Below are 18356 nucleotides of genomic sequence, written 5' to 3' on the forward strand. Positions count from 1 at the left end.
TTGCACAGTCATTCTTCAGCCTAAGGAAAATCACACTTTCCCTGAATTTTGTATTCCTTCTGAAGTCCACCCAAGTGTTACTTCATTTCCAGTCCAAAAGTTCTGTGGCTTTATGCCATTATTCTCTTTTCTCAGCTACTGCCACTTCCCTGAGTTATTGCTCTTACCACAAAACGCTTGTACTGTAGGAAAGTGTTGCAGAGACATGAAACCACATCTACTGCTCAATTTATGTTGCACTTCACTTATGATGAAAAAGGAGAACAGAAAAAAAAAAAAAAGAAATCACAGGTATAGTTTAGTTACTATGTTGTTTAGTGTTTTTTGTTCTGTGAAGAACAGACAGCTTTTTGAGGTGGAGCTTCTTAGACTGGAGATATGTAACAGAATTGTACATGGTTTATTAGTTATATCCTTGTGTATAGACTAATTTGTAGGTAAGGTGGAGCCATTTGAAAAAAATGCTTTTTATTACATTGTTTGGAGAAGAGAAAAAATACAAGTAACATCAATCTGGTTTGCATATTTATTTCTAAAAAGATACTGTCATTTCAGTGTTTCAACTTAGTACACTTTCTATCCACAGCGATTGTGATGACTCTTACATGTGTTTGGAAGTTGCTGCGAAGTAGGATTGCAGCTCATATTTTTATAGAACTACAGCTCTGCCATCCCGTAGGCTTTGATTTGTATGGTTTAATGTGTTGTCAGTCACAATATACATAGCTGGACAGTTTTCTTCGCTGTCCATGTGCCAGCCAGGGCTTGATGCTGTGGCAGGCTGGACCAGTTTATGAGCAAGATCATTTGTGAGAATATCAAAAGTATCTGCAAATGGTGGAAGTTTGTTGGAGCTTCTGTAGTGGTGGTGTTATGAAAGTGGATTGTTCTCGAGTTAAGGGTTTTGTTATTGCTTGTTCATGTTGTAGTTCTTACTAGTTCTTTGTAATACATATGAACAACTGAAAGCATTTCCTACATAGTAAAAAAATCACAAAAGTACTCTAAAATATCTAAACTTAATCGACTAATATTTCTTTAAACTAAATTAATCCATTCCTTAGAAATATTTGTTAGCAAGAATTCATTTTTCTGTCATTTGCATATTTTGACAAAAATCTGCATTGTAGATGACCCCCGCAACAGCTTTTAATTGCAGTAGTTCTAAGTAATTGGTTACAATGAACATTGAAATTGATGTATCTTCCTTTTTGCAGACCAGTTGTGCAAGATAATCGGCAAGAAATAATCATAAAAAATGGCAGGCACCCTGTGATTGATGTACTACTGGGAGAACAGGATCAGTATGTTCCAAACACCACTAACCTTTCAGTAAGTATCAAGATAGCTTTTGTGATTCAAAATCATTCAGGGGAATGAATCTGGAATTTGCTCTTTGGCCAGGAAGTTAAAATAAATAATTTAATTATAGAATGGCTTCTATATGGGCTGCTTGCTTGCATTTCAGAGAGACGTTGCTAGACATGACCATGTCAGTTTTGTCTGTTTTCTGGTATCTTGCAGTCAGATTCTCTCTTAGCAACCCTGTTCAGGCTTAATCACATAAGGAAAGAAAAGAGGAAAGGGGAAAAGGAAAGGGAAAAGGGAAAAGGAAGGGAAAGAGGGAAAAGGAAATCTCAAAATCAGGAAAATGTGATTGTTTTTAAGTAGTTATCTTTGAAAGATAAGTGAATAATTACATTTTTTTAACCAATGTCATTAGAGAGAGTCTACATTTTGTAGTAAATTTATCTCAAATATATGGAGATTTTTAACGTTTGTTTTTCCATGGGCATATAATATACAAATTATCAGTCACTTGAGTTTCTGTGTCACATTTGCAGGCTCAGTCTTACAAATTATTTCTAAGGTAGCTCAGATGTTTTAAGGTATTTCTCTACTATGTGTTTTCCTTTCTTTCTAGAAGTGCTACATTCACACAGCATTTCACAATCTGACGAAGCATACTCACAGAGTTCTGACTGTTCACTGTGTAGTATCATGTACACACAGTGTAGACTGCACATCAGTTGTAACAAGCCATTCATATTAACATAGATGAAGATCCCTGATGTGTAGCTTCGCAGACTCTGTGCTACCCATGTCTCCCTGACTTGCTTTCTGCAACACAGAATTAAGTAATAGGATGCTGAGAAGTAGGAAGACTATTAACTTTCTTGGTGGTGTTGTCAGCAGGTCAAAAAGGGCTACAACTTAATGTTTTCTATGCAGTACCTAAATTCTATAACCTACATTACCTAAAATTGGTATAAATATGCAATTACCTTAGATAGAAAACACTGCCTTATTTTATTTCATAAATCAGTTTCTGATGAGCATATTTTAGTTTTTCTCCTTTTTCTCCCTGAAAAACTAAAACCTGCCTGTTAAATTGTATGTCCTTTTGACTTTTTTTGTTGAATATTTATTTGACTATATCTTTTTTAAAATACTATATTTCTCATCCTAATGAATATAAAAATATGCTTGCAACTTACCTCTGAATACTTAACTGCCTTTTGATACAGTAAACATAGAAAAGGTAGCAGATGTCAGCATGGAATATTGCCATGGTAAGCACTGTTCAAGTTAGTATGTATTTCTCTAGAAATATTTTTAAATGCTGTTCTGTGCTGAACAAGGATATAGATATTGTGCAATACTTCACAGAACATTTTCAAAAATTTATTAGAACTCCAAAAAAGCGACAGATGGCTCTTACAAAAAAAAAAATCAGCATTTCATTCAGTAATCATCATGCACTTTCTCCCTTTAGTCCCCTTCTTATGTTGGCTTTTCAGATACTGAGTATTACAAAAGGAAGTGGTAATGGTATAATCACCTCCTCTCCTACTGTTGGTTTGAGTTCTCTCTTTTTTAAGAGAGGTGGGTGGGAATCCAGTTTATTAAAATGTCTCTAGTTTTAACAGTTGTGTTTGAATCAGCAGGAAAATGCATCTCCTGTCATGTTTTCAACTGAAATGTTGTCAGATATCTAACTTCAGGAAAGCTTTCTTGCAGTGTCCTGAAATAAATATTTTATACTTTCATTCTCCCTCTCTTCCCCAAATACTCATGGATTTTTTTAGTACCTTTATCATATATTCCAGTAAGATGTTAGCTTATGGTTGCATGCATTAGTAAGGATGGGTGGATTCTCTGGACTGATGCTCCAGTGTATGTTCTTTCTGAAAGCTGGCTTTGCAAACCAACCACCAGTCTCTGAACATGCTTGGAGGGACCCTGGAGGAACACCACACACATGCAAGAAACTTGTGGATTAACTCATTCTGCTTTTAAGTATCTGTAAATTCTTGTGTTGAGCGAAGTGGTGGTGGCCCTGACAAAGTTTTAGTAGTAGTATTGAAACTATACCTCAGAGAATAGAATGTTATGAATTTTGTTCCCATATAGTCACGTGCATTTTATTACATCCATCCTTCATTCCTGATAATGTCATTTTCTGTGTTTTAACTTTATTGCAAGTTCCTTATGAATGTGTTTTGGTTTTGTTGTTGTTGTTTTAGCTGTTTAAAACAGCTTAAAAAGCTGTTTAAAACAGTTTTTACATATAATAAATACTGGTTGCATGTACTTTCTGTATGATCTGAATTATGAAATAAAAGTGTCAGTCCTATATGAATTTTATTTGCCTCCGTGTTGACAAGAATGAAAGCCCAAAAGAAAAGCAAATCTGTAAAGATCGTGAGGAGATTCTGGGGAGATATTTGTATTTTTCTTGTCACGGTGCCTGATGACCTCCAAATTTCCTAAGTAGTGTGGCTAATATTCATTATGCAGAGCTTATCCTTTCCTCTATGCCGGTCCCATGGGGCAATGGAATATTCTGACTTTTGGTTAATTCATAAATTGTTGGATTTCGTTGTAAGTTGTAGTACAAAATAAAAGTCTGTTTATCTGAAGTCCTTGCATAACGTAATTTCCTAGTCTTGATTCAGGCCCTGAGAAGGCCTTATATGTTCATTGGTGAGTTTTAATTTTGTGTAAGGAGTTGTCTTTCACCAGAGGAAGAATATTTTGTTTTGGAGCCGTAGACAGTTTTAGGTACTATAGGAGGTATTACAGCTGAGATGAACTCTCGTGTCTGATACATCTTCCATAGGATTTCACGATTAGATAAACTGTTCAATCGGAGATTGGATGCAGTCTGCTTGAAATATCTGTGTTACAGCCAAGTACTGCTAAACTCAGAGATGTCTTGATTTCTTGTAGTACCCAGTCTGTTTGGATGTGGGTATGTTGAAGGGTTTAACATCTGGGTCGGATCTTTGTCCCATTTGGCAATGAGAACTCTAAGTGGAGAGGAATCCAGATCACAACCAAATTGGGGTGACGGTGCCTATTCTGAAAGCTGATGAGATTCTCCCGTTCTCCAAAGAAAACTGCACAGAAAGTTCTTGGAGTGCTTTCTTGGTTTCTTGATGGAGAAAGGGAAAATTCTTCCTCACTCTGTCCATATTTCTCCAGAGCAATGAGTGTTGATTGCTATGCTTCTCTCTCACCAGCCTGGAGAGATCTTAGGAAGATTTGTCCATCTGAGAATGCATTATATCTTGAGAAGTGAATGTGATGAACTCTAAGAATGAATGAAGCTGTTCAAATAGAAGCAGAACGTTTAATCCTGAGGACATGTCCTGTATCTTTCTGAGCATATGTATACACACCAGATTTTCTATATGCATCATATGCAGACAATATGTTTAACCACTGTTCTGTGTTTCCAGGGAGATGGTGAAAGGGTCATGATAATAACTGGGCCCAACATGGGAGGAAAGAGCTCCTATATAAAGCAAGTTGCATTGATCACAGTCATGGCACAGATTGGTTCCTACGTTCCTGCAGAGGAGTCAACAATTGGTGTTGTGGATGGTATTTTTACCAGGTAATCTTTCAAAATTTTCTGTATGTTTACAAAAACTTTACTACAGCATGGGGTGTGTGGGTGTGTGTATATCAAAATACAATTTTGTTTTTCATGTAGAACATTAGAATTTATACTTAGTTTTCTCCTTCATTTTTAAATACACACACTGGTCGTTAGGTTTTGTTTCATGGTTTTCTGGCCAGCTGTTTGACTACAGAAACTATTTTGGAATCTTTGAGTCTTTAAAGGATGAGAATGTTAATGTGTCTGGCTCATTTAAGATTTAGGTGTTTAAATGCATCTGCCTGAATGGACATCTCAGTCAAATATTCTGCTGGGTGATACCTATTTGATGTTTCCCCTAAAATGAATGCTGTTAACTCTGAAAATCATATCACAGTTTCTGCTGTGCAGCACAGTTGTACATACTTCCAATATTTGGGACTGAGAATTTGGGTCCACATATACCCTATTCTTACTCTCTTTTCTGTACTATCAGTCTTGTATATATGTTACTTGATGTCTTTTAAAGAATGAATAATGGCAGTTCATTTTACCTGGCATGTCTTAGTCTCATTTTTAAAATAACATTGAATAAATTTTAAAGATTACCAGCACAGTCCGAACTTTTTTTCAATAGTCAGATATTACCGAGGATTATCCAGCCTTTTTTCTCCTTCCTCTTTTCTCTCTTTTTTTTAATCAGCAAAAGTTCTGTGTTACTGGTGCCATTTGAGCTGGATAATTATTTATGGTTCTGAGTTTCACAAAGATTATATATTTGTGGTAGAATTATCCTCCATGAAATGTGATGGAAGATTGCATTTCAGAGTTAACTTTTAACACAGAATTTGAAATATTGCTCATATGGGATTGCTCCATCATACAAAGATACTGTATTCTTTTGCCTCACTGTGTCATGACAAAAATGAACAAAATAATGCTTTGATGCACTTCAGTGCTAAGCCATTGAACAAATTAGAAAACAATTTGTATTATTGTTCCAAAATTAATTGGAGCTGAAAATTCAAAATAGTCACCTTTTTTTCCCTACCCTATGTTGAAAGTAATTGACTGTTTGATTGAATGAGCATTTCTGAGGGGATGTGGAGACACACAAGACATAATTTATTTTACAGCAAAAATATTCCAATGTTACTAACAATTTGAAGATTATTTTTGTCTCGCTCTGTGTTTCTTCAGTGAACACAGAGTGCTGCTTTTGTGTTCACACTGACTTAATTTCCAGCCATAAGAGCATAAATGTGTTTCTCTTACACTCAGTATCCCTTTTCCTCTAATTTTGTTTGACTATCATTACAACAGGATTATTTCAGCAGAAAGATTGAGGAATGTGACACAATCACTAAGGAGTGCGATTTTGTTATGTGCCCACTGGCAAGTGAACAAGTTGTTTTCTGTCCTCTGTAGTGTGAAATCCTTGAATTTAATATATCTGAGTTTCACCTGTTCCCAGTGCGTTTCTCTGACTCCACTTAGCTTTTTTCTGCATTGTGGATATTTTTGCATCTGTTCTCATAACAGTTTTACCTTCTGTCATGCTGCTTTGTGCTTTTTGATTTCAAGCCAAAGGGATTAGGGTATGTCACATACTGGCTGTGAGGTTTCAGACCATTTAATTTGGAGCCCAATGAGATTCTAATCCAGGGGATTAACTTTCTTCCCTGTCTAAATTAGCTCTGGAAACTCAGATGGATATGCCTTTCTTCAATTAATGTGAAATGTGTCAAAATTGAAATGATGAGCACTCAAAAAGTATACTAAAGAATTATTTAAATTCTTGTCATTGCACTGGTAATTTATTAAACTAATTGGCTCAAAATCAATCAAGAACACATTGAAATTTTATTATTTACAAAGTAATAATCATGCATTAGTTAAAAGGTTAACATAAGAGTAACAGGAAGCAAAAAAGCTGCTTTATGTAATACATTCCTTCAGAAGTCCAAAATGGTCACTTCAGATCTGTAAAAGATGCAGTGGAACTGCTTGTCTGTGCATTGATTTAAACATTTCGCTTCTGTATAATGTAAATTAAGGGAATGAATTGTACTGTTGGGACAGGTATTAGCGATTTGCTATGTATGTATGGGATATTAGATCTTGATCCAGCTGTGGCTTTCCTTCCAGTACAAATGTTTAGGAGGGTGCTTGCACGTTGATTCTGCTTCTGCCTGTGGAGTTTAGGGGTCTTCCTAGCTCTGTATATCCAAGTAGTGATCGTCCACGCTCTCTGGGTAGGTGAGTTCTCAGGGCTGTTTTCTGTCCCGCTGTGTCTGATCTTCAGTAGCTGCAACGCCCAGTCTGGTCTTTGTGTAACTTCTGCTTCATTTTAACCATACCCAAATCGTGAACTTCACCCTCTCCAGTGAGAAAAGGAATAACCGATCAGATTCTGCAACTCAGAGACTGCCAAGGAAGCAGGCACTTCTATGTTTTGTTTTGTTTTGTTTTGTTTCCTTCAGGGTTCTGGAGAAGGTCTTAAATTACGTAATTTCATCAGGACAGGTTAATGTGGTGTTATATTCAGGATATTTCTTAGCCCTAGGAAGTTAATTTTGTTACAGATTGTAATGCCTAGTTGGAGGAGAGAAATAATAAGTTCAGATATGACATGATAGGTCCTACATTGTTTCTTTAATGCTCTGACTGGCTGACATTTCTAAAGCCTCAGCTTTTGCCAGGAACTCTATTCTGGTAGGGAATGAGCTTGAAGAAATTTCTGTTCATGCTCTTTCTCTAACTTACTCACAGTTCAGGGTTTTTATTCTGTTTTCTTTATCTGTTTTTATTTTTAATAGGATGCAGTTATGCAGACATCCTTTCTGTACTGCCACCCCAGGCCATAAGTGTCTTGCTGGAAAATGGGATTTTTTGTTGATAACTTTGGTATATTTTTAATCTTTTAAAAACATTCCACAGGAAGATGTCAGCTTCCAAGTTATTTTCATCACTGCCTTGATGTGTTGTATTTCTAGATGCTGCTATTACCATAGCACCCTTGCTGCAAGGGGTGCTTTACAGGCTGACTGTGTGAGGAGTTCTGTGCATCGGGAGCACCAACAGTTCTGGTGCTTCCTAAATTTTTTTTTGAATATTGATGCTTTATACTTCAGTCACTTTTTTGATTGTAGACTGCATCTTTGAAGTGTGAACTTATATAGGTTTAAGAGATTAACATTCATCTAGGATTTGTATCTTGTGTTTTAAGTAGGGTTTCCATGGAAATTGAAAGGTTGCTACTATGGTTATTCCTTTGGATATATTTAGTATTTATGTATTATAGCTTCTCTAAATTGACTTTAAATAGTGCATTATATTAAACGTTTTAAAGCTGCAAAAGGGTTGTAGTTTAAAGGAAATGTCGTGCTTAGAGGTACAGTGGAAATAGCAATGATTTATCTTCATTATGAGGTGTACAAATACAATACAGTGCTAGGGCTAGTTCAAACATTTCTGAGTAGAGTTGATAACTTCATCCTAAAGAGGGGGAAAAGGAGAGATCGTTTCACTGCATAATGCCCCTAAACCCAGGTGATGTGCTATTACAAGTCTGCAAACTGAAAACTTTGGGGGGCATGAGTAATTTCTTCCAATCCTCCCTCCATTTGCTTTATTCACTTAAGCAGGTTTTTGAGTGCTCCTGTGGGCTATCACCAGATTCCATCATTTCTTATGTGTAAAAACAACCTTGCCATTTCCACGGCAATGCTTTGGTCCTCATCCTGGAAAGCAGGTGTTGAGAGGGATATGAAATGTAGAGTAAAAGGTCTGCTTCATTTTTAAGTGGCTCAAGCTTCAAAGCATCAGAATACAGAGATAATAAACAATTCTCTGTATTTTTCTATTTTTAATTAAAGCTATATTTGGAATAATTTCTGCATTTGAGTATAAAAGTGTTTGTATAAATCTCTCACTTGAACTTCCACATATCCATATTCACTTTTTCATGAGTCAATGTATGTGTAAACTGTTTTTGTACAAATAAGTTACTATTTTTCAGACCTTTTGCTGTGCCAGCTGTAAGGGAAGCTATGTAACGAGGAAGGAGCACACAGTCTTTTGAGGATGTTTTGTTGGTGGATATTTTCTTCATTTTTTTCAATAATGGATAATGTTTTCAAGCAAGCTTTGCTCATAGAATTTCATTTAATCACTTTCATTATAGCTAGGAATTTTAGAGTTTTGGGAAGGTCAATGCCCAATCTATATTGACTTTTACTGGGATTTGAGTGTTTAATTCTTCAATATGTTTGAAAGTTCTTAATGCAATAAATGGGTTCAATTTTTCTTTTAAATTAATCTTCAATTTGTGTTAGTTCTTCTACTCATTTAGTTATTCAGACATTGATAGTAATATAATGTTTCTCTGTGTGTTTTGTAAAATGACAAAGCAAGTGTGGACACACACATATGGAGGAACTAATGAAAGAAATTGACCTAATAGTGCATTCAGAATTAACAGTGTATAGCTGCTGAAGAAAGCTGACCTGTAAAGAGGTCGCACTTGATCTATTATTGAAATAATTTCCTAGAGCTAGAAACCTTCAATCCACTTCCTGTAGGTCAACAGTAGCTCTTCATAAGGGTCAGTTTTCAAAACTGAGATCCAAAGAAAGCTGTAACAATTTGAAGCTAAAATGTGTTCAAATAAGCAAGCAAATTAATAGTTCAGATTACCGAAGGTCTTGTATTCAGAATCCTAAGAATCAAATTCTTGAAATCACAAGCTTTCAGTAGAAAGTATACCTTTAAGAAGACAACAACTACCAACGCTAGGAGACAGTGAGAGGCAAAAGAAGGAATTCCTTTCTAGAGTACTTACCTGCCTACCTTTCTCTTGTTGTGTTAAAATGAAAGCTATTGCATTTATCCCAGTGGTCAGACACCAGTAAGCACAGTCACACTACAGCACCATGCATGTTCCCATGAGGTTTTTGTACCGTTAGCCAAGCTGGGCATGCTATTTAAAGGACAGCTTCAATTGCCTGAACTAGTATGCTGCAGAGTGCTTAACTGCATTTGAAAGCTGCCTCTTGCAGGTTATGTACTACATGCTTAAAGGTTAATGGAATACAAAGAAGCATCAGTGAGATGCATGTAGATTGCCCACTCACGCACCTCCTCTCTTTCAAAGGAGTTCTCTTTCTGTTTACTGAGTCTGGTTTGTCTTTAATCTTCGTAATGGCAAAGGAATGGTGTTTGAATTGTCAGGGTATATTAAGAAAACCGAGGGGTGGAGGTGGTTGGCAATACAAGTTAACTGGTTACCTAGATAAGCAGCAGTTTAATTCTTTTGTTTTATGTAGGACGTGCAGGTTGCCGGCACTTCAAGACAATTGTCTTGGTATTGGCTCTGAACATCACATGATCTGTACTTAGATATGCACGACTTTGACCTACATTTTATCCGTGTAACAGGTGATTTAGATGTATTTTTAACATAGAAGGCATTCCTAATTGCTGAGTCTATAGTTAGGAGGAACTCAGTTCAAATTCCACTGTTCTTCATAAAACATTGTGAAAACAGATGGCCATTGCTCGCCTCAGGGGTGGATGGATTTGTTCTTCTAGATCATACTTGTGTGTCTATATACAGGGTCCTTCAGATACTGTTCCAGTGTTCAAGTTACATAGCTATTTTGTTATTTTCTTGTATGTCTTTCTTCCGTGTGTAATAATTTTGAAAAAGTGTAATAGCTGTTCATGCAACTAAAAGTAGAGTACAGAAATCTTTGGGCAGCTGATCCTCACATGTCTTTATAGCATGACAAAGTTGCAGAGCCATATAAATTAGGCTGACTTAATGCAGTGACCTGATGCTTCTGATTGTTTCAGCAGAAGCTGGGTCACGCTGAGGTGCTTGCACATGTCTCTGGCATGCATGTGGTATTCCTGCGTTCCCAGATGTAGAAGCTGAGGGAGAACATCAGTTTCAGGCAAAACGTCTTGGAGTTGTCCGTGAAGGTAGTCTTCAGACCCCAGCTCAGAGGTCTAACTTACTGCCCTTCAAACATAAGAAACTTTTCAGCTTTTGTGAGCTTATAAGGTGAGGGAGGAGGCAGAGGAGAGGAAAAGATGTTTTCTACATTGGTTGAGAACTGGCAGCTTCATCCAACACTGAAATAATGAGATACATCTCCCTGACCACTGGCCTCAGTTGGGTCATTTTATGCAATTCCAACAGCTGAGATCCAGTTCCAAGCATAAATACCTTGCCAAAGAAGAGTGATTCTGAGTTTAGCAAAGGGAAGGAATTGCGATTTCTGCAAATAACAACAGTGTTATTGAGAGGCTCACCAACCTAAGATCACCTCCTGCTATTGCGTCTGAAGGCCTACCCAAGTCAGTGTCAGTTATGTCCTCACAAGCTATGGATGTAGTGACACAGTTCACGGGACTGTACTTACCCCTCATCTGCTTAGTCTTTCTAGAGTCCAGAAAATTAACTCTGAATAGGCTGAATCTATGCTTGAAAACACATCCCATGTTACATCCCATGTTACTCATTCTTGCACAGGAGTGTCAGTGAGCAAGGTAAGTTGTGCCAGTGTCTCCCAGAGTATCATATCATTCCAGCCTGGCTTTTTTATCCCAGTTGAGCCTGATTTCTTGAAACTTCATGAGTATCACTCTGTTGTAGAGGTACCCCAGTACTGCTGACCGTACAACTCTTACTTCTCTTCTAAGAAACAGAGTAGGCAACAGGGAAAGAAAGCTCCTTTTGTCCTCTGTGTTCTCTGCATAATGTGAGCAGCTATGTTTTCAGCCCTTTGCACAAATCAGGCAGTCAACTTATATTGTGCATTACAGTCTAAAGAAGAAATGGTGTCATTTCTACATATACCTCACTTCACATGGTGACACTGATGAAACAGGTTTTTTTTTGTCAGTAGGAAGCTGCTTTGAAGGCTAAGACATTTCATCACAGAATTTCTCGAAGTGGATAACTCAATGCAGGCTGCTGCTCTGCTCCTGGTGACTGTGCCTCCCATGCTGCCTGTCAAGGCTTGCTGCTACTGCTCATGTAATATCTTCAGTTGATCCAGAAATCTGCAAAGCTTGCAGGCTATTTCATGAAAATTTGTGAACATTGTACACTCTTTTGGATGTGAGCTTGATGTTAGATCTGAAAAAGCAGTATTTGAATCCCTGCTTGAGGGATGTGACTGGCAGTCCTCATTTCCATCATCCGGGGAGTAAAAGGACCCGTGTCAATCAGGTGCAATAAGATCCACACTGCCAATACATGAGGAGGGAGGGACATTTATATACACTGAAATGACATTTTTTGCCTGAGGCACTAGAACCATCATGGATACTTTCATCCATATTATTTTTCTGCTGTAAGAATTGGCACCTTAAAGATAATTTATTGTCCAGGAAATAGGGAAAGTTTGTGACCGCAAGAATGCGGGATGGACATGGCCTTTGGCCTGTTTTCATAACCTGTCTTTGTAATCCTTGCAAGGAGTGCAGGTATCTATTTCTGCAAGGTCTGTGTCAGACGTCTTTCTCATTGGTATACGCTACTTATTTCTGCTGCTCCTTGTGCTGGAAGAATCTCATGTATTGTCAATGGCATGATGATCAGCTGCAGAGCACAAACTTGAGATGCAGAACACTCAAGAGCACACAGGTAATACGATTTTTCTGTCAAGTCTACTTACTGTGTACAGCAGAGCATGGCTATCCGTCTGTAATTGCTCTCCCTTGTAGAAGAAGCAAGTTTATTCAACCTTCAAGTGTATTATTACAAAAGCAGAACTGTGACTAGGTGTAGCAAATTCTTACAGTTTGATATAGTTAAGTGATCTTTAGGAATAACTAAAGTTTTCTGAAGGTCCCCAGTAGTTGCCCTTTTTTGGCATGGTCTATAAGAGATGATAAAGTGGAAAGAAATACTCTTAAAGCTAAGAGGAGGGTTTAGCAACGGAGCATTTCCTCAAAGTAAACTTAGGAAAAAAAAAAAAAAAAAAAGAAATCCAGCCCTTTTAAATCCATGTTTCTTGAATTGTCAAGGTATTCAAGAATCTGCGTTAAGCATACAGTAATTCTTTTTTTCTGTATGTTTTATTCAAAATGTCTGTCTGGTCACTAAAAGATAGAATTGATTCTCAAAAGAGGACAGGTCTTCCAATAAACATTTGGATGTTACCTCCTTAAAAACTAACAGCTATTTAATTCTGAGAATTTGACACACTCATTACTGTTTTGTCAAGTATGAGGAGCTGAAAGAAACTAGTAGACAAACCTCAGTATTTTATCTCTAAACAAGCATAATATTTTTAAGCAGATATTTATGGCATCATTACAAATTTTAGTATAATTAAAAATCATGATGTAAAGCAAATACGTTATTAGCATCTGCAAACATTTGGGCAATCAATTTTGGATGTTTGTATTTATTTTTAATTTCCTTCATTGGAATGTCACCATCATTAAAATTTGAAAGGTATTTAAAATTGCATGATTTACTTTAACAGACTAAAATGTTGCAAGGCTTGTTCAGAGTACGTTTTTAAAGAAATCTTCAGAAAATTGGAAAGCACAGTATGGAGTGGTATGTGAAGCAAGAAACAGAAAATGTTTCACTCAGAACAAAAATTGAATGGGAGATGCTTTCCAGACACTTTTCACAATGGATTGAGATCTGAGGTAAATCACTAAAGAATAAAAGTGAAATAGGGCTTGTCAAGTATTCGTGGAAATGGGTGTTCCATTGGTCTAACTGCTGATGGCAAAAACTTCCCAGCTTTTTTTTTTTTTATCTGGGCAAGTAACGTTGCACTTATTTAATTCTGGTTTTACTAGCAGGTCAGTGGAAGGCAGCAACACAGGAAAGCAATGGTTGAAAAACAGCGCAGTTCGTTCTGACCAGAATTCAGCTTGTTATATTCTTTCCTACTTACGCGTTGTTCATTTCATGGATGAACTTTATCTGCAAAGAGACTGCCCAGGAACTCACCTGCTTTAAAACGGTTTAGAAACATTCTTGATTAGAAGTCTCTTCCTATGCAGTGTTTTCACTAAACATGAAAAAATGTGTCTTCCATCCAAATCTACACTGTGTGCTTAACCTTGATTGTTAAGGGGGAAGCATGCTGATAGCTTTTCAAAATGGCTGCTGGTATGCAGGAAAGACATGGGGAGCCTTCATGTTTTAAATAAGCCTGTCCCATCTTGATTTTAGACCTTTGTTATATGAGTGGAATATAAAGTTACTGCTTTTCGCTCCTAGGGAGCTAAATTGATTGGGATTTGGTAATAGCTTTTAAACTGAAATAACGTATACTTGGAATTATACATGAGTTCGTGTATATGTGATTTTTCATTTTTAATCTTTAGCAAAAATAAATATTTCTCAGAAGTTCAACATTATTTCCATGTCACAGTTTCTGTGCCTTTCTCTGAATTCTTGTGTCAGCCACAGACTCAGAAATGAGTCTGATCACTGGGTTGGAGTGGCATAGATTACGGGCATTCACATACTTAATAAGTAGTTATCCTTTATGGCAATATCTGTAATATTTTACCAGAATAACCTATAACCACTCATGTTTATGAACTTTACTGTCTTAACTCAAAAGACCAATTACCAAACTCCGAAAGTCCTTGGTTCCATTTATTGCTGTATTAAGCTTTATTGATTTTTTTGAGGCTTACAAAGTAGGATTATGAAGATTAGTCTTCCTGTCAGTCCTAGAAATATCAGTTAGATCACGAAATCTGGCATGAAGATTCAGCTAGTCAGCTTCTTCATATCTCCATCATAAAACCTAAGCTATGAAATTCCGTTCTTGAGGTGACAGCTGTGGTTGCCAGGGCTGTCTGCAGGCATCCTGTGTAATACAGGAATTGCCTTGAGAGAATGCTGAACAGAAGCTATGGAGGAGCTAATTATTTAGCAGAGTTACTTTTCTATAAACTGCATGGTTTTGGCCAAAAGCTTTGTTGATGCCTTATTTATTTATTTATTTATTTATTTTCACCTGAAAATATTTTTTTTTAATTTTAGGAGTTCACATATTCTTTTGAAGACAACTATGTTCTCTCGATTTGCCCATGCAGTTAGACTCTGAAAGATAAGGGTCAGAAAATGTCAGAACAAAAGGTCTCTTTTCACACCATTGTATTACATGTGGCAATGCTTATTATTTTTGCTGTACACATTAATTTGCGTTTTGTGCAGAGAAGTAAGGAACTGTTCATAATAAGCAATCCCAAGTGACTGGCAAGTTCATACTAGAATTCTGTGTACAGATAGGCTAAACAAAAATTGTTTTAGTGTCTGTATTTCTCTGGAAAGCAACAGTGACAGTCAGACCAACAGAACTTGCTAGCTGTCAAGACCCAAAAGTAATTTTCAGAAATATTACTTCTTTATGGCACGGTAATTTGTTTCATTTTGTTCTTGCTTAATTGTATTTGTGTTTATTGCCAGAATAACAAAAATGACTTAAGCCTTTCATTTATGCTTTACAGTCATATAATTACACTTCTGGGGTAAATTATTCTCAGCTTTCAGGGAAAAAAAAGGAGGTTGTATTAAATTCTTTGCACCTATTTTCTATCACGTGGAGATATTCTTTTTGAAAAAGAAGAGAATGAGTAAAAGTTGCAGTTAGTGTTGTTAAAATGAAAATGTTTTGTTCGGTTTTTTTTTTTTTTCTTTCATAAAAGTTATGTCTTGGATATATGGAGTGCATTTGAACTGTAGCTACTTCTGACAGTGTTCTGTAACTACAGAATATTATTAAATTATGCTGCATGTATTTATAGCTAATTTAGTTTCATGTCTGTTTATTTCATAGTAACGTGCATCTGCATTGTTAGGTCTGTATCTCATATACATGTAATAACGTATATATTTAATAAAACAGTCTTCAGTTTACATACATGGCATTTGGTAAAATCTGTAAGTACAAAGAACTGTTTTGTTTGCAGGGGTGTAAATCAAGTTTGAAAATTCATTTAAGACAATAACAGACAGTTACTTATATCTACAAGGAGATATATAAAATAATTTCTGCTGCATATTATACTATCCCTGAAAACTGGAAGGCTTGTAATGGTATACAGGGGAAAAAAAAAAAAAAAGGAAGAAGAAAATTTGCATGTGAAGCTGACCAGCTGTTTTACAGGAAGGCTGGGCTGAAACTCCTTCCCCGAAATGGCGGTACTTACCTTTCTAAAACTGACCCATGCTAGGATTTAACCTAGTCACAATGTGAATTGGATTTTCAAGAGCGTCCACAGGTTTAAAGGGGAAAAGTTCACTTATGCCAAATGCTTCAGCTATTGTCCCTAGTCTGTTGCTATAGTTCCTGCTTTTTAATCCCCCCTTGGCCTCAATCCTTCAGCTACATATGCACATTAACTTAATTACCTTGAGTTCCGTCAGTGGAATCTGAGAGTAGTAAGTGTAAACCTGTGCATGTTTTAGGGGTGGGTTTTTGGCTTTATGACGTTTTCAGCTTCTTCGGGCTGACACTGATGGCTTGAAAATAAACACACTAATTTGAACACCTAGTCTTACAACATCGTTCAGCAAAATGATTGTACTTTTAATGTGTTCTTTCTCTTGACCATCAATAAAATGTACATTTTTAACATAAAACCTGACTGACCTGTAGAGAGCAATCTGTTCATATATTAGGTATAAAATCATTTTCACGCTCCAACAGAGAATTTACATTACTGTCCACAGTTTTTGGAGGAATACAGCTTAGTTTGCTGTAAAGTTATATGCTGGTTGCATACTTCTCAGGATTCTTTACGGATGTATAGGAATATAAAAATTATAGATACTGCTGGAAATCCTAAGCATAAATCATTGTTGGATATTATGCATATATGCATTAAAAGCTCTGTTCCTAAAAATGTTCTTCTAATTGCTTGTTCTAATTCTGCTTTTGTGTCTGTGTTGTTGCACTTTGTTCTGTCAAATATCTTGATGAAGGTTGTAAAACTTCCAGCCAAAGAGACTCTTTAGTTTTAGAGGATTCCAGAAATCGCTGAGAGTTGTCCACTTCAGCATAAATATAGTATCACTAAACCTATCCTTTTTTTGGATATTGACTGAACTTAATATTAGTGGGAGAAGGAGGGGGAAATTTTGCAGGAGTTCAGCTCACTGTCAGAAGACACACAGCCACACCAAACTTTGTTTTTTTCCACGTGCTTAGAAAAGGGAAGTGCATTGCTGATCACTTGCCTAAGTTACTCAAAAACCCACAGCCTTAGAGTAACCTGCTCCAAGTTTTCAGTCATGGGAGTTAGTTGAAATGTTAGCAAGTAAATCCACTCCCCAGCCTAGGTCTGGGGGTTTTCCTCCGCTCATCTGCCCAGCTGCAGGACTGTGGTGTGTTTGTCATGCTGCTGGACACGCACCTCCTCTGAGACAGCTGCTGTAGGAAGCAATTCATGTGGAGTGGAGAAAGTGCAACATAGACTCAAGAAAGTTCAATTTCAAAATACAATGGAAAATTTTAGAGTGAACCACCAGCTGGATTATTTTAACAGTCAGTGATGCCTTATGTGACCTTTTTTTTCCTTTTTATTTATTTATTTTTTTTTTTTAGGAGTGCGAGTGCTTTTGAGGGTATCGCAGCTGAATTTCAGAGAAGAACTTATTCAAGTATTCATCGCTAGGTGATCTAGCATAAGCCTTTCCCAAGAGCACATGTATTTCTGTTGCCTTAAAAAGCATCAGAAATGAGAGAATATTGGTAACTGCTGGTCATTTAGTGACTGTATTGATTAGACTGGTGTTGGCTCTTCTGAACTCAGTCCTACCTGGTTCTGTCAGTTGAGGTGAAGCTTTCAAAATACTGAATGTTCACTTCAATCTATGGTTGGTTTTGTTTCCTGTGGCTTTCAGGAAAAAAAAAAAAATCAATGCCATTCATATCTAGAAAGCTGATCTGTTAGGTTCGTTTCTTTGAGTATACTGCAAAGCCAGTGTGTGCAGCATGTCTCTGTTGGCTAGTTATGAAAGGCAATAAGGATTTAAGTGATGATTTGTTCTGGCTACTTCAGCTACCTAGTGATATGGAAAAAAATGTTAAAAACAAGATTATGAAACTGAGTATTAAAATCACTTTGGACTTGCCTTTTTTTTTTTTTTAGCATAACGCAAAGTATGTATTGATAGTGGTCTTAGGTTTTACTAGTTTCATTAATTTGTCAGTGACTTAGAATATCATATAATAAATTACAAAATTAGAATGTATTTTACACTAAATGTGTAATGCATTGTCAAGCTTTTCAACTACTGCTCTTTTAAATTAGGTAACGTACCGTAGATATTTCTTCATTTATAATTTGCAAATAAGCAGCTGTAGAAACAGTTGAGCATGTGCATGCATGTTGACTGTAAATAGGTTTGTATTATGAACATTTTCTAATTTTTGTCACTGTCGTCCATGTAACTTTGCACACATTTACT

At 36.6% G+C, this 18356-nt stretch overlaps 1 protein-coding gene across 2 annotated transcripts in view; it reads left to right on the plus strand.

The window, feature by feature from the left end:
- Positions 1 to 18356, plus strand: part of MSH3 (mutS homolog 3) — a 113588-nt gene that overhangs the window by 82016 nt on the left and 13216 nt on the right. For both annotated transcript variants that reach the window (XM_040540627.1, XM_040540626.1), the window contains exons 19-20: positions 1218 to 1332; positions 4746 to 4903. In XM_040540627.1, coding sequence (XP_040396561.1) covers positions 1218 to 1332; positions 4746 to 4903 — 273 coding nt within the window. The remainder of the gene's footprint in view (positions 1 to 1217; positions 1333 to 4745; positions 4904 to 18356) is intronic.

The sequence above is a fragment of the Cygnus olor genome, chromosome Z, assembly GCF_009769625.2.
Source record: "Cygnus olor isolate bCygOlo1 chromosome Z, bCygOlo1.pri.v2, whole genome shotgun sequence".
Lineage (NCBI taxonomy): Eukaryota > Metazoa > Chordata > Aves > Anseriformes > Anatidae > Cygnus > Cygnus olor.